The sequence below is a fragment of the Melanotaenia boesemani genome, chromosome 23 (genome assembly GCF_017639745.1).
Source record: "Melanotaenia boesemani isolate fMelBoe1 chromosome 23, fMelBoe1.pri, whole genome shotgun sequence".
Classification (NCBI taxonomy): Eukaryota; Metazoa; Chordata; class Actinopteri; order Atheriniformes; family Melanotaeniidae; genus Melanotaenia; species Melanotaenia boesemani.
Window position 1 is genome coordinate 7,785,278 of NC_055704.1, and position 22,338 is coordinate 7,807,615.

Below are 22,338 nucleotides of genomic sequence, written 5' to 3' on the forward strand. Positions count from 1 at the left end.
CAAAATGCTCAATTCAACAAAAATCTAAGTTTATTAGTCATTTATTTGGCATCTTAAAGACATTTGAACTCCATTCATCAAAACATTTGCATAAAACTCCACAGTTCTGCTTCATAAAAATCAAAGCCTCTAACAAGCAGCCGGAAAATAAAACATTCAATTAGCTGCTAATTAACAGTTAAAGTATAGCTCATAAATTTTTAGTGCATCTTGCGTAACCAGAACCGTGGTGAATATCCAGACTAACAAAAAACACATCAAAAAGGACAAAATGCAGGAGCGTCCACTAGAGGGCAGCAGAGTCCTAAATGTTCCTGCTGACAGTCTACTCGCTTCTGTCGCGATGAAAAAGATTTAATTTGATTCTTAAAACAAAAAAAAAAAAGTCCTGGTCATTTTACATTGAGCAGAAAGAACCTCCCTCCCTACAGCCCCCTCCTGCCCCCGGAGTGAAAACGTTAGGATGCGTCTCCACACAGTCACCGGTCAATGTGGCCATCATGTATGGGTTCAAGCTGACGTTCCTGGTAAACTGGTTTTTTTTACTCTAAAGCAGCAGGTTGTAGAAGTGAGGACATGCGAGTTAAAGATGGAGGGTTTTATTTTGGTGCCAGTTTACACAAAGTTCCTGGACCTGTTGATGGCACAGCACAGCATCATGCTGAAGATCATCCCAAAGATCTGCAGACACACAAAGAGGCAGGAACAACCAAATCAGGCATTTACTCATGCATTTGAAATATTTCATGCAACTTATACATTTTTACAGCCTTCAGCAGCTTAAAGAATTCAGAAGTGCGGACTGAACATCATTTGAGACACTAAATCTACTTTTTACATTTTTGATAAGCTTGAGAAAATCAAAGAAATAATTGTCCTTATATCATAAAGACATTGACATGCTAAGAGCATGCATGTGTTGCATTAAGACAGAATGGTTTAAAATGAGGCAATTTTCATACAAACTGAGCTGAACATCTGTACTTATCTACTGAAGTGATTTAGCTTTAGTGTGTTTCTCCCTTTAAACTGCATTAATCTGAGTTTTTGTTGACAAATGTGGGAGAACCAGACAACGCTGTTCTTTTAACTGAAAGCAGAAACAGAAGCTAAAAAGATGAAAATTCTGCAGCCACAGTAAATTTCCTGCAAGTCTCAAAAGGGAGTACATTTATGACATCAGAAGAAGATGGAAAAATGTTGTTTTCCAAACTAAAACTGCAGCTTTACAACATGTCAGTCTGACTGAAACTGTATTAAATCTAATTCGTTAGTCAGTAGAAGCTCCCAATTGTATTAAGTTTATTAGCCTGTTTCTCCTGAATGAATTCACCAAAAAACAGCTTTGGTATTTTGTGAATGCTATACAGTCGCTGATCCGGGCTCAGACTCAAAAGTAACAAGAAAAAGAAGCAGCAGCAATTAACAGAATAACAGAGAATGGATGTGATTGCAGTTTGCTGATAAAACCCCAGTATTAACAAGCTGACAGGGATCATGTCACCACAGACCGAAGCAGAGTTGGACATACTTAGAACAGTATCCAGTTAAAGATGAGCTGTAACCAAAGCTCAACTCAAGTAGAACTATGTCATTTTCTGACCTTTATTAAAAAAAAGAAGAAAAGCATTTGACTTGTTTTGATAGTGACATTTATTATGTGCATTTCTGAAAACATTGTTGCCCAACAACGTCCCGAGACTGAGAACTGCACTTTACAACTTTTGCTTTCAGGGTGCTGCATCCCATTTGAGCTGCTTTATGCCATGTTTGCCAAGAGTCAACATCCAACCGACTTTTACTGGAGAGAGCTCAGAGAAGAGACGGGATGCAAGATGGATGCTGAATTATCTGGTGATGGGGGGGCGCATCACTAAGAAAATCTGTCAAAGTTTAGCATTTTACATGTCGCCAGTAAAGCAAATTCAGAGCCATACTGTTATGAGTTCCTAAGTGTTTCTATAGAAATGGAATCACCCTGGTTGAGTGGACAACTTTTTTTTTTTTTTAAAAAGTGTCCAATTAACTGTTCTTACTGTTGAAATATTTCATTAGACAAGCGTCACTGATCCTGGTCCATGACTGAGAGGAGAATAAATCCTGTTTCATACATTTCCTCAGGGAAGGAAGCTTGTATTAAGTAACAGCTGCAGGTTGGAAATTAACAAAAAGCTCAGGGACAGTTTTTTTGACAGAACACCTCATCTTTCAGCAATTTTTGATCATTTACTTCCTGGTTTGTCAAACAGGTCTTCAAGAGCCACACCAAAACATCCCAAGCTTCAGTAAAAATCAAACCCTGGCTCTTTTCTGGTCATGCAGGTGTTGTAGAAAAATTAACCAGAAACTTCTACCTATCTGTGTCTGTTTGTTGCTCAGATAAGATTTTTTTTAAAATGTGAATTTCCCCCTTTAAGTTCCTTTCAGCATGTTAAGTTTCTAACTCCTCTTACCATGATGACTCCGATGCCGATGCCAACTCCACCGATGATGTGTAGCCTGCTATTAAACATCTCGTCAATGGCGGCTGGGCAGCTCTGTCATTGCAAAAGAAATGAGTTTTTACTTACAAATTTGGCTCTTTGTTTTTTCCCCTGAACTACAAAAAGAAAACTTTTTTATATAGTTTGTTTTCATCAGGGGCATAAATGGAAAATACTAGACATGTATAGATACTTATTTTTTACACAAGTAAAAAGACAAAAATGATTGGATTTTGAAGCATCTGTGCTATGTGTTGCTATGTGTTGCTATGTTGCGTTACCGTGGTGACAAGGAGCTCCAGCCCAGTCTGCTTGGGACAGATGTCTTTGACACTGTCAATCACTGTCCCTGTAGGACCACAGCAGTCCAGCTGCAGAGAGGAAATCCTGGTTCAGATAAAAGCCTTTTTTTTTTTTTTTTTAAAGAATCAAACAAGTTTTCAGGTTCAAGTTCTCACGCCAAAGTGGATGAGGCGGAGAGTCTCCTTCAGCGCATCCTGTTTGGTGTCCTGATAGTTGGCATAAGTCTGCTTGTAAAACTCTGTGATATCCTCCACCACCTAGAGGCACACACACACACACACACACACAAAAAAAAAGAAAAAAAAACAACTGCTAATTTAAAAACCAGGTCGTGTTGATTAGCAATGTCAAATTTATACTGAATGTGTGTGCCATACCGTTTCCCTGTTGGAGAGTCCCCAGATCCCTGCAGCAACTTCCGCAGCGAAGATGAGGAGCAGGAAGAGGAAGAACTAAACCAGGAAATGAGAGGGTCACTTTTAAACTGCCCATCAGGTATGAACGGCTGCAAGAATTCAGTCAGTGTGCATCTAAATTTCTGCTGATAGTGTAAGTGGGATTTTTGTTTTAAAAGTCGAGGTTTGAGTCTAAAAAGGGCAAATAGAAAAGCTGCAGCTGTTCAGTCTCTGGTTTTCTACTTTGGTGTTTGGTCCAACTGAAATCCAAACAGAGAGGTTGAAAGAAGGAAGGCTTACCAGTCCCAGCATGCACGGAGACTCTTTGATGGCTCCACAGCATCCCAGGAATCCCACGACCATCATGAGGGCTCCTGCAGCAATCAGGATGTACACACCTACAGCAACACAAACACACTGCTGAAAAACAAAACTTTTAAAAAGAAAAAAATTCAGAACAAAATTACATTACATTTTTAAATCTTATAATAAAATGAATGCTTGGATTTTTTGATAAAAACTATCTTATACCGTACAAGGACTTTGACATATAGACCTTTATTGTCGTATTACATAAAATGACATTTGGGGCCAATTGTAAAGCAGAACTCAAATATAAGAAAAACCTTTAGTCCTTCAGTGGGGAAATGGCTTTGTTGCAACAGTGCAGGTGCAGTAAGTAGAAGCACCCAGGTGATATAAAAAAAGAACACACACACAAATAATATGTACAGTATATGGTCCGACTGGGTAAGTATGTACAATATATAAATATGTGCATTAACATTTATATAAATAAGCGCTGTCACATTAAAATCAATTCAGATTAATCACAGCTTACAAATTAATCACGATTAATCACCACTATGCCTGAAACTTACCCGTCTTTTACTGTATCAACAGAACGAGCCAATGCTGCAAATATTTAGTGTTAAATGACCTTCCTTTGGGTAAATATCAATGTCCAATGGTCAGTAAATGCAGCATGTAATGTACTTCTATATGTTGTTCTAAATTATCTCTGCCTGGCCCCCCCATCAGAACATTTCTAGACCTGCCCCTGCATAACTGAAGTATAAACCCTGTCTACCACCAGCCAGCTACTGTTAGAGAAGGTCCTGCCAAAAACAATACTTAGTGGATAGGAATATCAGGATCCTGGAGCTGATGCAGTCTGGTCCAGCAGCTTTTGTGCCTTGATCCTCCTCAGCTCCTTTCTCACCTGGGCTGCTGTAAAGGAGAGGGGTGAGCAGGGGGGCTCTGTGCTGGGGGGGAGCTGAGTCCAAGGAGATGTGGAGTGCTTTGATGGCAGAATGAGCCAGAGGTGTGAAGGGCTGTGGAGGGTTGTCTAGGAGTCAAGGTGGTTGAATGCAGCTGCATGGAGGGGGTGGAATGGGTGCTTGATCAAACCTATTGAAATGCAGATTGTTGACCCAAATCAGGTCCCCCTCAGCCTGTGAGTGGGGCCTTTTGAAGCCTGAGATTGTTTTCAGGCTTCAGATCCCATGTGGGTCCAGACCTCTATCCACAGAGTAGTGTTGAAACAGTCCCCAAGAGCCTCCTCGCACTCAGCTGTCCACTTCCTCACCTCATGCGGGACCACAGCCTGCCTGTGTACAACAGGGTTATACAGAGGCTGGAGAAGTATAATATGGTGATCAGCTCTCCCTAGAGGAGGGACGGGGAATGCAGAATATGCCTCCTCGGTGTTGGCATAAAACAAGTCCGGTATTTTATTGTCTCTGGGGCGACAGATGACGTACTGTGTGTATGTTGGCAGAACAGATGCTGGTGATTGTGAACAGGTTGTCAGAGACTATGTCTGCATTAGCATTTCACTGCTATTACAATAACATGAACTCCCGTGGCAGATAATATGGTCTCATGCTAACCGCCAGAAGTTCATTGTCTCTGTTGCACAGTCGCTCTTTAACAGTGCAGTGCCCCAGTTTTTCGAGACCCTTCTTTTTGTTGTAAGAAGTCCCCAAGATATAAGAAGAAACATACACCTCGAAGTGCTGTCTCAGCCAGATTACTCAGAAAAAAAGAGACTTGTTTCCATGGCCATGGTATCCTCCCACAAACTGTTTGACAAGACTGCAGACAACCAAAATGACAGGTTCACCTATCGTAGGAAGGATACTAAAAACACTGGACACAGTCAAAATGTTCTTAAGCCGAGATGACAACAGTCTAGCATCATCAGGAAAAAATTAAACAATTACAAAATTTACACAGAAGAAACAAAAGGAGGTTCCACTCTGACACAATGTTGAATTTGCATAAGAAACTGATGCTGGAAATGCCTCATCTGAAGCTTGCTCCTTCACTTTTCTGCTGGATGAAACCTGGATGAAATTCATACTGAATTTGACCCAATTCAGTAGAATGGTCTATTATTCTTCCTGAGGATGGTCAGGAAGAATAACATCACCCAGAGGCTGCTGGTATCCTTCTACAGATGCACTACTGAGAGCACCTTGGTGTACTCCATGTGTGTGGTACACCAGCTGCATGGTGGCTCAGAGGATGTCACTGCCAAGGGTCATAAACAAAGCCCAAAAGATCTGCTGCCCTCTCCTCGCACTGGAAGAACTACACCAATCTTGCTGCCTCTGGAAGATAGGCAAAATAATCCAGGACTCCTCTCACCATGGTCACCACGTTTGATCCGTTACTATAAGGCAGGTGGTACAGATCAATCACTACAAGGACAAACCAGTTCAGGGACAGCTTCTACCCGATAGCAGTAAGAACCCTGAACAAATGGTTGACAAGAACTTGATAAGTCCACCTCATGTGCTTTAGTAATCTACCTCATGTGTCCTTCATATTGCACTAAACACCTGTGCCTCAATGAGTCATGGTGAAGACGCTGACAAGTAACTGTTGGGATCTATTGGATTTCAGTCAGGTGCGTTGCAGCAGGGAAACAACAAAAACCTGCAGGATAGTGATGCCATTTGATACCCGTGATCTAGAGCGTAACAATGCAACATGATGCTAGTTTCATTAACTTGGTCAAGTCCAGAAGACTTCCCCGTCAGTTGTTCTGAATCCAGATCACGTCCACAAGGAGCAGAATCTCAGCTTGTCTGATTGTGTACACAGATGCATTAAAACACCTCAGATAATGACCTAAAAATTTGCCTCCATGTTTGTCTGCCTGACAGAACATAAATTTACATTACTTATTTGTTTATCGTGTCACAGCTGTGTGCTCATGTCAGCTCAGCTTCTATTACAGGAATAATTCAGCTGAACGTACTCCATCATTCTGCAGTGTGTCAACAAGTCAAAATGAGGAATTTCAAACAAAAAGTCATTTCAATGAGCGGCCATGATTTGATCTTTTCCTCCTGTGATGAAGTCTTTGTATTAGAAAGAGTAAAATAAAACTACTGTAACCATAGTGCTGATGTCCCCAGCAACACAGATATTCCTCCTCCTCCGTTGTTTTTAAGATGTTTGTCATTTCTGCACATTGCTGCCCACGCCACTTATCAGTTTGGTGGAGGCAAAACACAAAGAGATGGGAGGGGAGTGTCTTTCTGTGGCAGTTCCTCAGAGAACTCAAAAGTCAGGAAACAAAGATGCGTCTGTGCAGCAGCGAAGAATGACGGCTGTGTGTGAAGGGCTCTGCGGAGCCCCCACGAGTCACCTCGCAGTGGACCAGCGCTGGCCTCGTCTGCCCTCTGTACGCCCTGATTCTCTCATCAGGTTGGTTTTACTGTCGGCATCACGACCAAAACAGACATGAACAGCACAGTTTCCAGACTATGTCACTGAGACAACAAAGCAGGAAAAAAAATCTGGACTTTAAATAGTCCCAACAATCATAGGAAAAATCCTGATTATTGTACCAGTATCTACTGAGGACTCGAGGAGCCTGATCTTTCCAAGCAGTAACATTCAGATATTCTTAGACATTTTTATTCCAACAAGCCTTTAGGTAGACTTGAATGTTTCTGTTTTATGTATTTATAAAATTTGTGATAACTGTCTGTGAAGGACATAAATAAACTTCACTTACAGTAATAATCTGAAGGTAGATGCTGGTTTATTGGGACATTTTTTACCAGTGAACTTTGAGCCACTGAGCAGGAAAGTTTAAACTGTTTTAAGTTTTTTTTTTTGTCATTCTGCAACTTTACAAAGTTTATATAAAAAAAAAAGCTAGTTAATATACAGTAGAATTATGAAAATGGAAAGCTTTCAAAGCAGAAACATGAACTTGTAGAAACAACATACATGTTGGAGGCTTGCTGAGATAACGTTTCTTAGAGTCTGCAGGGTTTTTTTTTCCCTGCAGCGTCTCATTATTTTACTGAAACAAGCATTAAAATGGAATCAAAAGTGAATTAAAGCATTGTCACAATTGGGATCGATGCATAATCCTTTAGACATCATGGATGCTGCGTATTCCACCAGCTCCTCCCGCTGCCTCCAGTCTCTCCTTCATGTGGATTTCAGGAATCAAGACGACATATTTTGAAAAGCTTGATTTTTTTTTTCCGCTGACAGGAGGGTGGAGGAAAACTGGACAAATGACGTGAGACTGGTGTGTGCTTTCATAGTAAATAATGAAGCTAACTGTTGGTTTGAGTGAAAACTTCCAACAGCCTCATAAAGTGCATGAAACCATTTCCTGTTTACTTCAATCTGTCAAAATGTGATCTTGATAAAAAAAAAAAAACCTAGTAAAAAAAGTACACTCATCATGTCTTGTTGCAACTTTTAACATTTGATGAGCATTTAGGTAGAAAAAATGTGTTCTTGTAAAAACAGTAAAAGATGGAAAAATTTAATTAAAGCATTTAGAAAATGTGTGAGCCTGTGGACAAATTGTCCTGCAAGATCATTAAAAGTCATAAATTTAAATAAATGTAAAAAAAAAGTTTCAACTAGTTGTGGGATGTATTACATAACATTATATTTAAAAGCCCTGGGGCGTGTAAGACAGGGGGCATTGGTGTAACTGTGGAAATCTTACCAGTGAAGAAGATTGAGGGTGAGCCCTCTCCTTCAAACAGTCCTTTGGTCCTGTTGTCAAAACGCATCCATAGTGCGACAGCCAGCACAGCAGTACCTGCCAGCTGCAACAAGACAGAATGATCATGCTGGTTAATGCTTAATATAACCGGTTTACATCCTGTTAGAGGTTAACAGACCTGCATAAATTTGTTATTGTAACAGGTGTTGCTCAGACATAAATGTAATGTTTGCCAACATCCCATCAGCACTGCACATACATGATCTGATGTTGTTACCACAGCAGACATCTTTACACTATTTAACAGCCGCTCAGCTGAGTGTAATGAAGGTCTAAAACAGCTCACAGGTGCATTTCTGAAATCCATGTAGTCAAAAATAAACCCAAAATGAACTAAAAACCAATAACTGATTCAGCTTGATGTAGCGGCTGGTGGGCTTACTGTTCAGACTTAAATATACCATAGTCTCCAGTCAAAGTTTTAACAAAAAGGGTACAAACTTGAGCGCAAATAAACCTGCAGCTCTGACAGTAACATAGATGTATTATTCAAAACCCTTCAGCCACTTCATTTATTTATAAAAAAAATCACCAAGAAAACAAAGTGTGTACAAAGACCCACTGAAAGATGCAAGAATTAATAGAAATGCAGCATAAATAGCGGATCAAGACTTTTGCATGGTTCAAAAACACTCAGTAACTAAACAGAAAACCCAAATATCTGACTTATACCTTATATAAATATCTGACTTTCAGTCAGGATGAGTTAAAGCCAGGGGTCAGCTGATGGTGAAATAAACTACTCTCCTTAACAGGATAGTAGAATCTGTTGACTCATGAGCTAATAGTTGGAGAATGAGGTTGAACTGGTTCTTTAACACTGAAAGCCCAACACACCCAGGAAACCTGAACAGTGGTCAACACAGCAAAAAAAAAAAAAAAAAAAAACACACAGTGAATTCATGGATCTTGATGCAGAATACGTGAATCCCAGATACAGAGTCATTTATAGACAAAAACAATAATTATGTGTGTTTTCACAGCAACAAACCACCTAATGACTCAATCTCCATGGCAACCCTGAATCACCGTTTACACCAGCTCTTTGTTGCAGACTAAATAATTTCCCCAACGTCCTTCAGCGTGACCCTGACGTCAGCTGCTGTTGTGTAACAGGGAGTGCCCCAAACTCCAGGATTCATGCCCCTCCAGTCACAGGATCCCACTGAAGCGAGACCAACAAAACACAACCCAGGAAGTCGTTCCTGCCCTGCCCACTCCAGAACAAAGGATCTGTGTTGGCGCCTGGTCTGGTGACTGGAATTTATTTTAGTACAAAAAGTCATGAAATGAACTATTAAAAAAAAATGTTTATAAACGACCATGAAGATGTGATTTAAATGTTGATGGATCCAACTAAATTAGCAAGAGTTTGCATCTAATACAATGATACTGCTGATAGTCTGAAGAGATCTACAGAATCTAAACCAAATCCTGTCCGACAGGATTCATGGTGCAACACATGAACGTTACAAGAACAATTGTAAAGCTGGACTTTATATGAAAAGCTCACTTTAAAAGGAAAGCAGGTCTTAATGCAGATGACAGAGCAGACATGTTTTCAAACCACAAAACCACGACGAAGTGAAGCATTTGTTTGTCAGGTCCAAAATGTTGTTCATCTACATTCCTTCTTTTCTCCTCAGCTGACTGATGACAGGTTGTAAACAAGATGCAATTTCTCTGCTGTCAGTATAAAACCCAGTGTTGCCATTTTAGCTTCAGACTGAGTCTCCATCTAGCTCACCATCAAGAGGATTTTATAAACAGCCAGACTACTTAATAAGCCCACCCCTAGTTTAATACTACTTGCCTTTTTGATAGACAAAAACTTCCAAGTGGGTCACTGAGAAGTTAAACACTGAAGTTTACCTTGTTGCGAACAAATGGAGGGAAACAAGGGGCCTAGCTGAGAGAAATACACACCAACAGCTTTTCAGAGGAAATAATATAATTTGATATCATCCAGGTGTACAAAGAAACAAAGCAAAAGTGGCTAAATGTTCAGTCAGTAGGAATTCATCGTATTGTGATGCTGCAACATCAGTATAAACATGCATTTTACTCCAGTGTCAGAGATTCTGCTTCATTTTGCTGCATCATCAGGAAGAAAGGAAAAAAAAAAAGTATCCTTACATCCAACTTAACCTCATCAAGAGCAGGGTATGTTTTCAGTTTCAGTTATCATGGTTATCCAGCAGATTCAAAGCATCAACTCTGAAGCTGAACTCACTTCAGGCTCAACACGCCCTCCTACCTCTACTCCCTTTTAAAATGACATAATAGGCCCCACTCCACTGATTCCTGGCAGCAATTCCCCAACATTTCCTAAGGTGAACAGGAGGTTTCATGAGTCAACATACTCAAAAAAAACTCACCACCACACCTGCAATCTGTCAGCACCATGCTATGGAATCACTGAGGCTCACACACATCTTAAAAAGTCCTCGAAGGTAGTGTTTAGTCAGCCCAGGACTACATTGTTTAGGTTTTAAGCAATTATGATTCATTATGACAAATATGTCTGACATTTCTCAACAAACCAAATAAATGTCAGGTCTGTACAACTAATTCCTGCTTGTGGCATTGAGTGATGCAGCTGTAACTGCTGGATGTTTTAGCTTCAGGAACGTGCAATGATAAGGAATTTAAAAAAAAAAACAAACAAAACAAAAAAACCCTGTTTTTCATTGCACCTCTCCTTTACAAAACGAGTTTATTAAATTATGCTGATGCTTCCAAACAAAAAGGGAGTGAGGTCAGCAACAGTGTCTGTTCATGCACATTTAAACACGCAACAATCCAAACAAATACTTCTGACCCAGTCAAGTGGCTCATTTAGTTTAAGTTTTTGTTACCAGCACTACATTAATCATATACCCAGTAAGCAGATGACCGTGTGGCTTAATACTGAATAGAGAATGGCATTAATGTCCTACTATTAATGTAGGTGTTTGTGTGGAGGAAAAGGTGAACATTAAAATCTAATGTTGACATTTTTGGAAGCAGCTTCTGGTTCTCCACATGGTGTTGTCATTAGATCCGACTCTGCAGTCTGGTCAAAACAGTGATTAAACCTAGAGCCGCTGATTGTAAACACTGATTTAAACGGGTAATTATAGCAGCGAGTAGCTGCTACATACATGGACAGTAAAGTGTGGGAAAGACAGCAGAGGTCATGACCTGCTGTAAAAGGTTCAGACGATCAGGAGTCGGGCTGCGGATTCAGCTGCTGAGGGAACACAAGTCCACATCACCCCAGTCTCCCTGACATCAGCACACCATGTGGATCTCAGGATGAGTTTCCCCTCTATCAGCTGGACGGAGTCCAAAATGTTTCCTAATCTGATAGAAACACCCAACACGTACCGTGCTGCTGCTTAAAAAGAAACAAACTAAAACAAAGCTCCACGTTGTTAACTTAAACATGCAAAAGGGGCGAAATAAACAGATCCCTGAAGATTACATGCAAATTCATAGCCACTTATCTGCTGTTAGTATTGGTTTGTCCGGTTCAGAGTTTCCTACCAGACCACAGTTTCACAAGGCATAAAAATCCTGTTCTACACCAGAAATCTACTTCCAAGGAAGAACAGGGGTTCTTTAATGTCATCTATCTTTGTACAGAAAGCAACGTGGATTGTTTTCAGTACAACACAAAAACTATTACAAAAACTATTATTATCACCTTTTAAACCCACACAATGACAAAAAAGGGTCAGAAACACAGTTGAATGAGAGATGCTGCTCAACGTTGTTTATTCAGGATTAAGGATTTTCCCCTCAACCATCATGACCTTCATTTAAGACTAGTCCAGTTTAACAATTAGAGGGATGAAAGTTAAGCCTTTACTTTTGTCTGAAGGGCAGCACTCTACTTAAAAAATTTTAATTTATTTAGATATAAAGCAGGAAAATAACCAACAAGTGTTTGTCATCAGTGATGGATGACAGCTGGGATTCATTCTTTTTAAAACTCAACTAGGACACACCTCTTAGGAAACTTAAGAATTAAAGTAAATTAGAATATTTTAATTAAGCAGCATGTAAGAAGAATTTTTCACTAGTTTGTTTTGACTAAAACTCCTGTCAAGAGTTAACTGATTACACATTAAAAGATAAAGATTTAAAATGAAACAAAGATTAGGATTTAAATACTTGTGAGATTAGATGAGGCTGGAAGAAGCAGCATTTTATCTCACAGCAGACATTTTTCTTACTCAGTTACTCACCTGTTGCTAAATTTCTGCTTGTTAAAGCCAGAACACATAAACACACACACACACACACACACACACACACACACACACACACACACACACACACACACACACACACACACACACACACACACACACACACACACAGGCAGCTGAACAGCAATCAGAAGCAAACTGAGGCGTTCAGTCACTTTTCTTCAACTAACCAAAAACCACTTCAACAGCAGCTCAGTGTCAGAATCCAAACATCAACCACACACAGCATTTTCCAGGTGACTCTACGTACCCAGATCAGGAAGTTGAAGGCAAAGACCAGATATTTGATGCACTGCATTCCCGCCATGGCTCCCAGCTTCAGATTTTTAGACCTTGTTCAGGAGAAAATGTCTGTGTCCTACTTTGACTCAATGAGGAGAAGAATAGGACAGAATGGCTGCAGGATTTTTTTCTTTGTGTGTGTGAACCACACCCACGCGGTGGCTCACCTGGGTATTGGTAGGAAGTGGAGGGGGTGGAGAGAGGAGCAGAAAAAGCCGAGAATGCAAGATAGGTTGGGGGTGTAGTGTCTGTTAGCTTCAGTGTACACACCACAGAAAACCTGAAGAGTTCAAATCTGAGCACCAGGTGAAAAGAGTTAACTGAATCAGGTCTGAAATACCTGAACAGAGACCAAACACTGTAAAAAAAAACACTGTTCTAGATCCTAAGCAACCTTAACGTGTTAGCCTGAAACACATTACACAGCTAAAGTGTCATTTTATAATTCTTACCATGTTCATTCCCAATGCAGACTTGTGATTTGATTGAAGATGATGGACACTGAATTACTTAATTATTAATCTAACTGGGGGCAACACTTCTTTTTATTAGTAATTTTTGATTGGCTTTAAAATTTTTATTGAAGAAAGAAATGTCTAATAATAATATCAGAGTAATATTTGTATGTACAGTTCTGGGAATGGGTTTTAAGTTGAATAAAATTGGAAATAATACTTAAAAAATCATATAGGACAAAAAAAAAGTTTGGCCAATTCTGACAGACTTGAAAGTGAATATTTGGTTTTAAATCTTCAACATAGTCTGATCCCTTTCAGACAAACTTTTTGTCATTTCTTCAAGAAGTCTTGTTCTCCAGGGTTCACAGATGTTTCTGCCTTTTTCAAAGATTCAAGATTCAAAGAGTTTATTGTCATTTGCACAGTAAGGAAACAAGTTTCCCTGAACAATGAAATTCTTACTTTGCCGTCCACCCTGAATGCCAGAAAAGATTATAAAATAAAATAAAAAAAAAACTTAAAAAAAACTAGATAAAAGATCAAGATAAAGATAAAAAAATGGAGTAAATAATCTATGTACAAAAAAGTCAGTGTGCAGGTACAGGTTGTTTTTTTCAGACTCCGGCTGTTATCACCTGTTAAGGAGTCTGGTGGCCGTGGGAAAGAAAGAGTTTCTGAGTCTGGATGTCCTGTAGAAGTTTCTGAGGAACTTTGGTGACATGTCGAACTTCCTCAGCCTCCTCAACACCACACAGCCGCTGCTGAGCTCTCTTCACCAGCTGTGTGATGTTGAGTGTCCAGGTGAGGTCCTCGCTGATGTGGACCCACAGATATTTAAAGCTGTGCACCCTCTCCACTTCCAGCTCGTGGATAAGCAGTAGCTGGTGAGGGTTCCTTTGCTTCCTCATGTCTACTATCATATCCTTGGTCTTGTCCGTGTTGAGGGTGAGGTTGTTTTCCACACACCATGACACCAGAGAGGAACAATGGTAGTAATCTTAAAGTAAGATGGAACAGTTCTCTGCTTGAGGGAGAGGTTGAATATAGAGGTGAGAATGTCTGTCAGCTCGTTGACACATGCTCTGAGGGCTCGTCCAGGGATGCTGTCTGGCCCTGCTGCTTTGTGGGGGTTGATCCTCCTCAGAGCTTTGTTTACCTGAGATGACGGGTGAAGGAGAGGGGGGCGTTGTTGTACAGATGTCTGAGAGCATCCTCTCTGCGTGTGGGGGCGGAGGTCTTAAAGTGGGTGTAAAACGTGGTGAGGTCATCAGGCCGACTGTCTGTGGTGCTGATGGTACTGGAGCTGCTGTGCTGCCACATGCACATTTTTCCTGTTCTTTGCTAAGATAATCCCACACTGCTTCAATGATGTTGAGGTCTGGGATCTTGGAAGGATTCATTCTTCCATCAGACATGTTGCCACTGATTTTCAGTCTAGTTCTTGTGTCATGTGACTTATGTTGTTTTCTCCCTGTAGACTTTCAGTCCTTAATCTTAGTCTGTCCTCCACTTGTCTAATTTCTGCCACCATGCTGAGATCTGTCAAGTTCTCAGCTAACAGCTCTTGCTAACATCAGTGAAATTTCTCCACCCTGGGATCAATAAAGGATCTTATCTCTTTGGGAATCACCTAAAATCCTATTTTCCGTCGAACTGTCTGATCTTTGCTGTTTTTCAGAGATGAATTTGGAACAAACTGTGTCTTCGGGACATGCTGCCAGTAACAAACAGAATAAGACCCAACTTAAAACTTGTTCTTTGCTAAGTTGTTTGTTATGTGTTGAAAACTCTGGTTAAATCATTTTCACTCAAGTTTCATTTATGTTGTATTGACTGTTTTGTTTGGCTGAGGAATTAAATGACTTTATTAAAAAAGACCACTTAAATATGAAGAAATAAGTCACACGTAAAAGATCACGACAATTGCACCGTAATTTGTTAAAAAAATATAAATCTTCTCTAGAAAGGTACATAAATAGGTCGTGAAGAGTCATTTAAAAATTATATTTAAAAAAGATATTTTTATGTTAATTAAGCTATTCCATGATTAAAAAATATTTCCCAGTGACAGAGGTTAGCAGGGCTGAACAGGGATTCATAATGTGTTGCCATCATTTTGAAAACTAATTAAATCAAGTAACACATCTCACTTCTTTACCAAGCAGTGTGTACTTTTACTCGTTCCAGACTCTTGGTAATTTTTCTACAACAGCAGTCAGCATCATTCTAGATAAATGTGGGTAAAATACAGCCCGAGGATCAGAAATAATGGACCATGTCCCTGAAACATCCTGAAAATAAGGGAAAAGATCTTTCCAGAAAAAGAAACAGTAACATCAATTTCTGAGCCTGATAGAGTGGTGGCATGAATCTTTTAGCCTCATCTTTCTGTTTCTACCTGCTATGGCGCAGGTAAACGTAAAATTATTTCAACATTCAGGCTGTTGCACAGGTGTATTCACACACACCTTCCAGGATGAGGCTCACTGCTGTTGGCTGGGGTAACTGGAGCTGCTCTCCATTCCCAGTGGACCCAGTGAAACCAACAAAACCAGCTTTGTTTCCGAACTGCTGGAGCCTGCACCGTCTCTCTCTGCCTGTCTTTTACTGCTCATTTCTCCTCTCTGCTTCTGTTTGAAAACGCCCTCTGTGACAAAGTGTCATTTAGTGAGTCATGACAACGAGATTAATCTAGTAGCAATCATTTAGAGGCAACAGGAGGTCTGAAAACACAAAAGTCTTTTAAACTAAAGCCAGAAAATATTAATTAGCTCCTAATTAAGTATTTCTCCTCATTTTTAAAAGATAAAAATGTGGATATTTTTAATTTTAGGCATGAGATTAAAGAGTACATCGACTGTTTAATATGTAAAAGAGTTTAATACCCTGTGGAGCAGCAGAGGATGTGTTTATAGAGACGTTTCTCCAGAGTTTTAACCTATAACCTCTGCTCTGTCTATCTAGCTGCAGGGCAATGAGCTGAATCATTCATGCAAGTGAGGAAGGATCCATCAAACCGCTTTAAGCTCTCCTTCTGCATTTGAAGCCAAAACAAAAGGCTGAGCTTCAATGAAACAATGGGCTCTTTAATGTTCCTTGCTAGAATTTTTCTGTACTAGTGCAGCCCGACAAACATCCCGTCATAAAGTCATCGTGTACAGAAATCAATCAAAAAGCTTCAACTTGTTGGCCAACAGTTTAGATAAAGATGCTGGCATCTTCTTCCTATAAACTGAGCTGGGCTTGTATGTCGAGATTTTCCATACTAACCTTCAGGATCACGTTTTTATGCACAAAAGTTTTTAACTCAAGTCTTTCAATTAATACAGCCATATGAGGTTTGCTCAAGCCTCTGATAAAGTATGACCTCACAAAGTGACATAAGTGTTTCCACATGAGAAATGAAGTCATTCTCAAGTGTCTTTATAATATAACGGGCACACATAAGTAAATAATAAAGATATAAAGGACATAAAAACACCTCTATATTTACAAAAAATGAGAGAATTTGCAGCAGACAATAATATTTACAGGAAGGATAAAATGCATCCGAAAGCAAGGATGGAGGTCTCTGTGTGTGTGTGTCTGAGAAGGTGTGAATCTTCAATGTGTATTGGTGTGTGTGTGTCTGTTGGGAGGGTGGGTAAGTGTTGAACTACAGGGGGGTTATTGCTTTCACAGCTCTGGGGAAGAAGTTGTTTCTGACACTATGTCCACACGGTGCCAAAGCCGGTTCAGGTGTGAAAATGTTGGTGAAAACTGGGAGAAAGTCTTCCCCATCCCCACGAAACTGCTGTAGTACACACTACAAGGCTGTGGGGGGCGCTAAGGCTCACTGCGTGTTGCAGGAAGTTCACATGGAAGAAGAGAAGAGAAGATGGCTGAGGATTCAGTGCGAGGCAAAAGAGAAACATTTGTTTGGATGGATGAAGAAGGCGAGCTTCTTCTTCGAGTAACGCTGGACTACAAAGCAAAAAAACTGATTCATTGTTGCTGTTGTGTTTGCCGCATGTTCATCACACTGACGTCATATCCTCTAGTGGTGCGGCTACGCTGTCCTCACAGTACCACAGACGGTAGAGGTCTCCGACCTATCCACCTCAGTACCTGGTTACAGACATGATCGGTTTCATGGAGGTTAATCCCTGGCTTCGTGGGAATGAAAGGGTGGATTGCTAAAATACTTTTGCGGTTGTACTGCAATTTGGCACCATGGGGATGGCCCCTTAGAGTTTTGCTTCATGCCATCAGGGAGGAAGTAAACTTTTCTTAAGCAGGCAAACAAACACTAAAAATCTTTCATCCCATCATGTGCTGTGGGTACAAGTCCATCTAAGTGAAATTCATTTTTGTGGTGGTTTTATTTCCATGGTTTTAATGCATTGTACCGCTACCTGATGGAAGCGGTACAAACAATGCATTGGTGGTGCAAAGTGGTGTAGACGAAGTCCAGATCTGGTAGACGGCAGTCCACAATACCCTGAGCTGTCCTCACCACCCTGGCTAAGTTCCTCTTGTCCTGGTCTGTGCAGCTGCTATACCACACTGTTACACTGAGACACAGGTTGCTCTCAATGGTGGCTCTGTAAAAGTTCACTAGCAGCTGAGAAGAGAGTCCCGTCTGCTTCAGCTTCCTGAGAAAGAAGAGTCGTTGTCGGGCCTTCTTCACCAGGTGTGAAGTGTTTACAGTCCAGGAGAGGTCAGAGGAAATGTGGATGCAGGAACTTCTGACTTACATCCAGGTAATAACAGAACAAATCTTTACCAAAAATACTTTAGTCCCTTCCTGTTTGTGTAGAGGATGTATTAGGGTTAAAATACATTCTTTTTACAACACAACCATCATGTTCATTGCTTGCATGGAAACACACACACTGGTTGTTTATCAAAACCAAGCACACCAAGTACTTGTGTTTTCTTGTATGGATTTTACAAGTTCGACTCAGAAGTACAAAAAAGTAATATTTCAAAACAGAACTTAAAAGATATGGGCCTTCTCCATCTTTCTGTTTGTGCCTCATTGCATTCAGGGATAGTAGGCTACCCTAAAAGTTCACACAACTCACCCCATATTTCATCCTCGATGAAATGGGCAGAGCACACATCCAGGTATTTGTCTTGATGCGTACTAGACAGTACTTGGTTCTTGACTGATGATGTTTCACAAGTACAATGACAGTGTTGAGAAACGGCCAATGAGTGACTTAAACAACAAAACTCAGTCACTTCCAGGTTGGGTCTAGCAAGTAGCTTCACTTTGTTAGGGTTTAAAAATGATCATGGTGTATGGGGCTATTATTGTAGCAATATTATCTACAAATCCGTGTTGAAAGTCACAAATGCATACAGAGAGTCGTGTATCCGTATCTTAATTTGTGTGTGCACAGTTGGATTCGCAAATGTGTAAATAAATCCACAAATGTGTGATGAGATTTCTGTGTCTGTACAAGAATCTGCAAATGTGTAAAACAACTTGTGTGTAACCCGGTTTGCAAATGTGTAAAAAAATTCCACAAATCTGTATTTAAAGTTGCAAATGTGTAGACCAATCTGTAAATGCGTGCTAAGATCTGCACATGTGCAGACCGATCTGTATCCACAGAGAGACATGAATGCCTGGAGTATTTCAGCTACAAGACCCAGAAATACAGACAAATCGCTGGTTACGAGTCAAGCAGCTTCTGGATTGGCTCTCTCTACACACGTGGATTTTGCTACACTTGTTCCGTGAGAAATCCACAAATGCGTGTCAGGATTCGTATCCGTAACGCTTGGGTTTGCGTGCCCTGACCGCTGGCTCACAGGCTGCCTCACTCCGGCTGCCGTTGGTTCGCTTGCTCTGCTTCTACTGAGTGCGCGCGAGTTTCACCAGGGCAGGAAAGATGGCGGTGGCTGCTAATAGCGAGACGGAAGCTGAACTTAGCAGATTTCACTCATTTTTCTGCTGTTTTTACCCATAAGACCTGGTCCAGATGTTATAATATCACACTGAGTCAGGTCAAACCTGTCCTAGATTATTCTACAGAGCCTACTGAAATCTGCCTTTATTGCATTTTCACAAATCAGAGAAAGGTTTCACAAATCAGAAACTATGTTTTTCAGATTCAGTAGGCTCTGTAGAATAATGTAAGACAGGTTTGACCTGACTCACTGTAATATTATAACATCTGGACCAGGTATAGTGTGTAAAAATGGCAGAAAAATGACTGAAATCTGCCTTTATTGCATTTTCACAAATCAGAGAAAGGTTTCACAAATCAGAAACTATGTTTTTCAGATTCTGTAGGCTCTGTAGAATAATCTAAGACAGGTTTGACCTGACACAGTGTGATATTATAACATCTGGACCAGGTATAGTGTATAAAAACGGCAGAAAAATGAGTGAAATCTGCCTTTACTGCATTTTCACAAATCAGAGAAAGGTTTCACAAATCACAAACTATGTTTTTCAGATTGTGGAGACTCTGTAGAATAATCTAAGACAGGTTTGACGGCACTGAGTATCAGTAAAACGCAGGGTTAATAGAGAAATACAGTCACTTGCATTCTGACTTAAGGGTCCCTTAAAATTTCCCTTAACTAGCGAATCGGAGGCTGTGCGAATCGGAAGCTAAGTTCAGCTTCCGTCTCGCTATTAGCAGCCACCGCCATCTTTCCTGCCCTGGTGAAACTCGCGCGCACTCAGTAGAAGCAGAGCAAGCGAACCAACGGCAGCCGGAGTGAGGCAGCCTGTGAGCCAGCGGTCAGGGCACGCAAACCCAAGCGTTACGGATACGAATCCTGACACGCATTTGTGGATTTCTCACGGAACAAGTGTAGCAAAATCCACGTGTGTAGAGAGAGCCAATCCAGAAGCTGCTTGACTCGTAACCAGCGATTTGTCTGTATTTCTGGGTCTTGTAGCTGAAATACTCCAGGCATTCATGTCTCTCTGTGGATACAGATCGGTCTGCACATGTGCAGATCTTAGCACGCATTTACAGATTGGTCTACACATTTGCAACTTTAAATACAGATTTGTGGAATTTTTTTACACATTTGCAAACCGGGTTACACACAAGTTGTTTTACACATTTGCAGATTCTTGTACAGACACAGAAATCTCATCACACATTTGTGGATTTATTTACACATTTGCGAATCCAACTGTGCACACACAAATTAAGATACGGATACACGACTCTCTGTATGCATTTGTGACTTTCAACACGGATTTGTAGATAATATTGCTACAATAATAGCCCCATAATGGTGGGTTAAAGAATATTCCTTTTAACAACCCAACATTACTCTAACATAGTGGTTCCCAACCCATGACCCCCAAGATAATATACGTTGGTGTTTGAGCGTAGTGCATCAGGGTTAGTTATCTCGTCCAGCATGCTGTTTAGCTTGTTTCCTGGCAGCATGAATTCATTTATCTCTGTATGGCACATTCTCTTCATCTTTTCTTGTCTTTATTTCTCCACTTTTCCAACAGTTTTGACTATTTTAAACAAGGTTTTAGCTAACCTAAAACAAGTTTACCCAGGTAATCAAGGTGGAAGGTGAAGCTGAGGGCACTTAAATGCCAAACCAACAGTCTGCCTTTCAGGCAGTCTTGGTGAACATCCGTTTATCTATTTTCTGTTTTTAGCACAGTGGACATTATCAGCCAAGGTTAAAGTTTTATTTTCCACCTGATTCATCAGGTCTGTTATATCAGTCTGTGAGTGAGCTGACTGATTGGTTGTAGCAGCAACCGCAGATGAAAAACTGTTTGTTTATTTGCTACCCATATGATGTAAATGAGGGTGAAATTATTCCTGTATTACATGTTCAGGCGAATTTGAACCAGCTCAGGTGAGCATGCTTCATAGTTCACACCCCAGGATTTGACCAGGAAGTAGCAAAAGACAACAGTAACAAAGGAGAATAACCACAAGGGACAGTGTTCAGCTCATTTCTAAAAGACAAAAAAAGTGAAGCATGCCACACATACAAAGCAGTAAAGCTGTCCAATTTGCTCAACATTAACACACTCAAATTTCTATCAGCTAAATGATTTATTAGTAGTTTGTTTTGATTCGTCACATCACATACAAGTAAAAGCTCAATACTGACAAGCTGAAAGGGGACATCTATTGCAGCTGACATAGTTAATGATGAACATCAGTTATTGACTGGCTGTTGATGCAGTGCTCTCTGAGGGATTACACTGCATGGCTGTGCAGCTTCGGCTTGCTCACTGTCCCTTTAGCAGTGAAACTTCTCCAGATTGCATGAATTGCTTTATAATATGCAAACCCCTTCTAAACTGCCTTTGAGGAAAACTGTTTCATAATATTTAAAGATTTTTTATTATTTTGTTGACAAACGGAAGACCTCGGACCATCTTTGCTCTTCAAAGATTTATTAGTAATCATCTGCTGGCATAACCTGTTTAAAATAACATAGTTTAAAATGATAACTTTTTATGCCATTAATAGTCCGAAAAAATGTTTTCTAAGGTATTACAGCCTTATTTTAAATAATAACTTTTTACACCATCAAATACCCTTAAAATGTTTTACTAATGTATTTTACTAACAAAACCACAAATATATTTGGATTTTCACTCACCCAGAGGACGAAATTGAACAAGAAGAGTGCATACTTGACACACAATTCCCAGCTGCTTAGCGCCGCCATAACTGTTGGTCTTTATTTATTTTTTAACGTGTCTACTAGTTAATAAACGGTAAAATATCCACCTATTTTTCTCTAACAGTTTAGCTTCTTGGCGTTGCTCCTGTCGCCGTGACTTCGGCTCTGCTCGGCTCCGTTCGGTCACTTCCGGAAGGACTCTGCTGCGTCATCATTTGCTCAGCCCACAGAGAGCAGCGGAATTCTTCCTTCCTGATGTTTAGCTAAGAGCGTTATTGCTTCAAATTGTAAAATAATTTAATATTTATCTATCTATCTATCTATCTATCTATCTATCTATCTATCTATCTATCTATCTATCTATCTATCTATATATATATATATATATATATATATATATATATCACTAACCTATGGCAACTGGAAGATTCCATTGGCTACTCGTAGTTTTTTCAGATTCATTATTTTGAGCGATACACAGCT

The 22,338-nt window shown here is 40.2% G+C and overlaps 1 protein-coding gene across 2 annotated transcripts; it reads right to left on the reverse strand.

Annotated features, from left to right (window-relative positions):
* Nucleotides 1-8: 8 nt before the first annotated feature.
* LOC121634498 (CD9 antigen-like) lies at nucleotides 9-22,027 on the reverse strand. Of its 2 annotated transcripts, none has more exons than XM_041977174.1 (8): nucleotides 21,832-22,027; nucleotides 8,175-8,277; nucleotides 3,482-3,579; nucleotides 3,164-3,238; nucleotides 2,942-3,043; nucleotides 2,765-2,854; nucleotides 2,454-2,537; nucleotides 9-681 (listed from the first exon to the last, which is right to left on the reverse strand). In XM_041977174.1, the coding sequence occupies exons 1-8, from the start codon at nucleotides 21,898-21,900 to the stop codon at nucleotides 616-618; spliced, it is 687 nt and encodes a 228-aa protein (XP_041833108.1). In that variant the 5' UTR covers nucleotides 21,901-22,027; the 3' UTR covers nucleotides 9-615. The 2 variants fall into 2 exon arrangements, with proteins under 2 accessions (XP_041833108.1, XP_041833109.1); XM_041977175.1 differs by lacking the exon at nucleotides 21,832-22,027 and adding an exon at nucleotides 12,741-13,021.
* Between the last annotated feature and the right edge of the window lie 311 nt (nucleotides 22,028-22,338).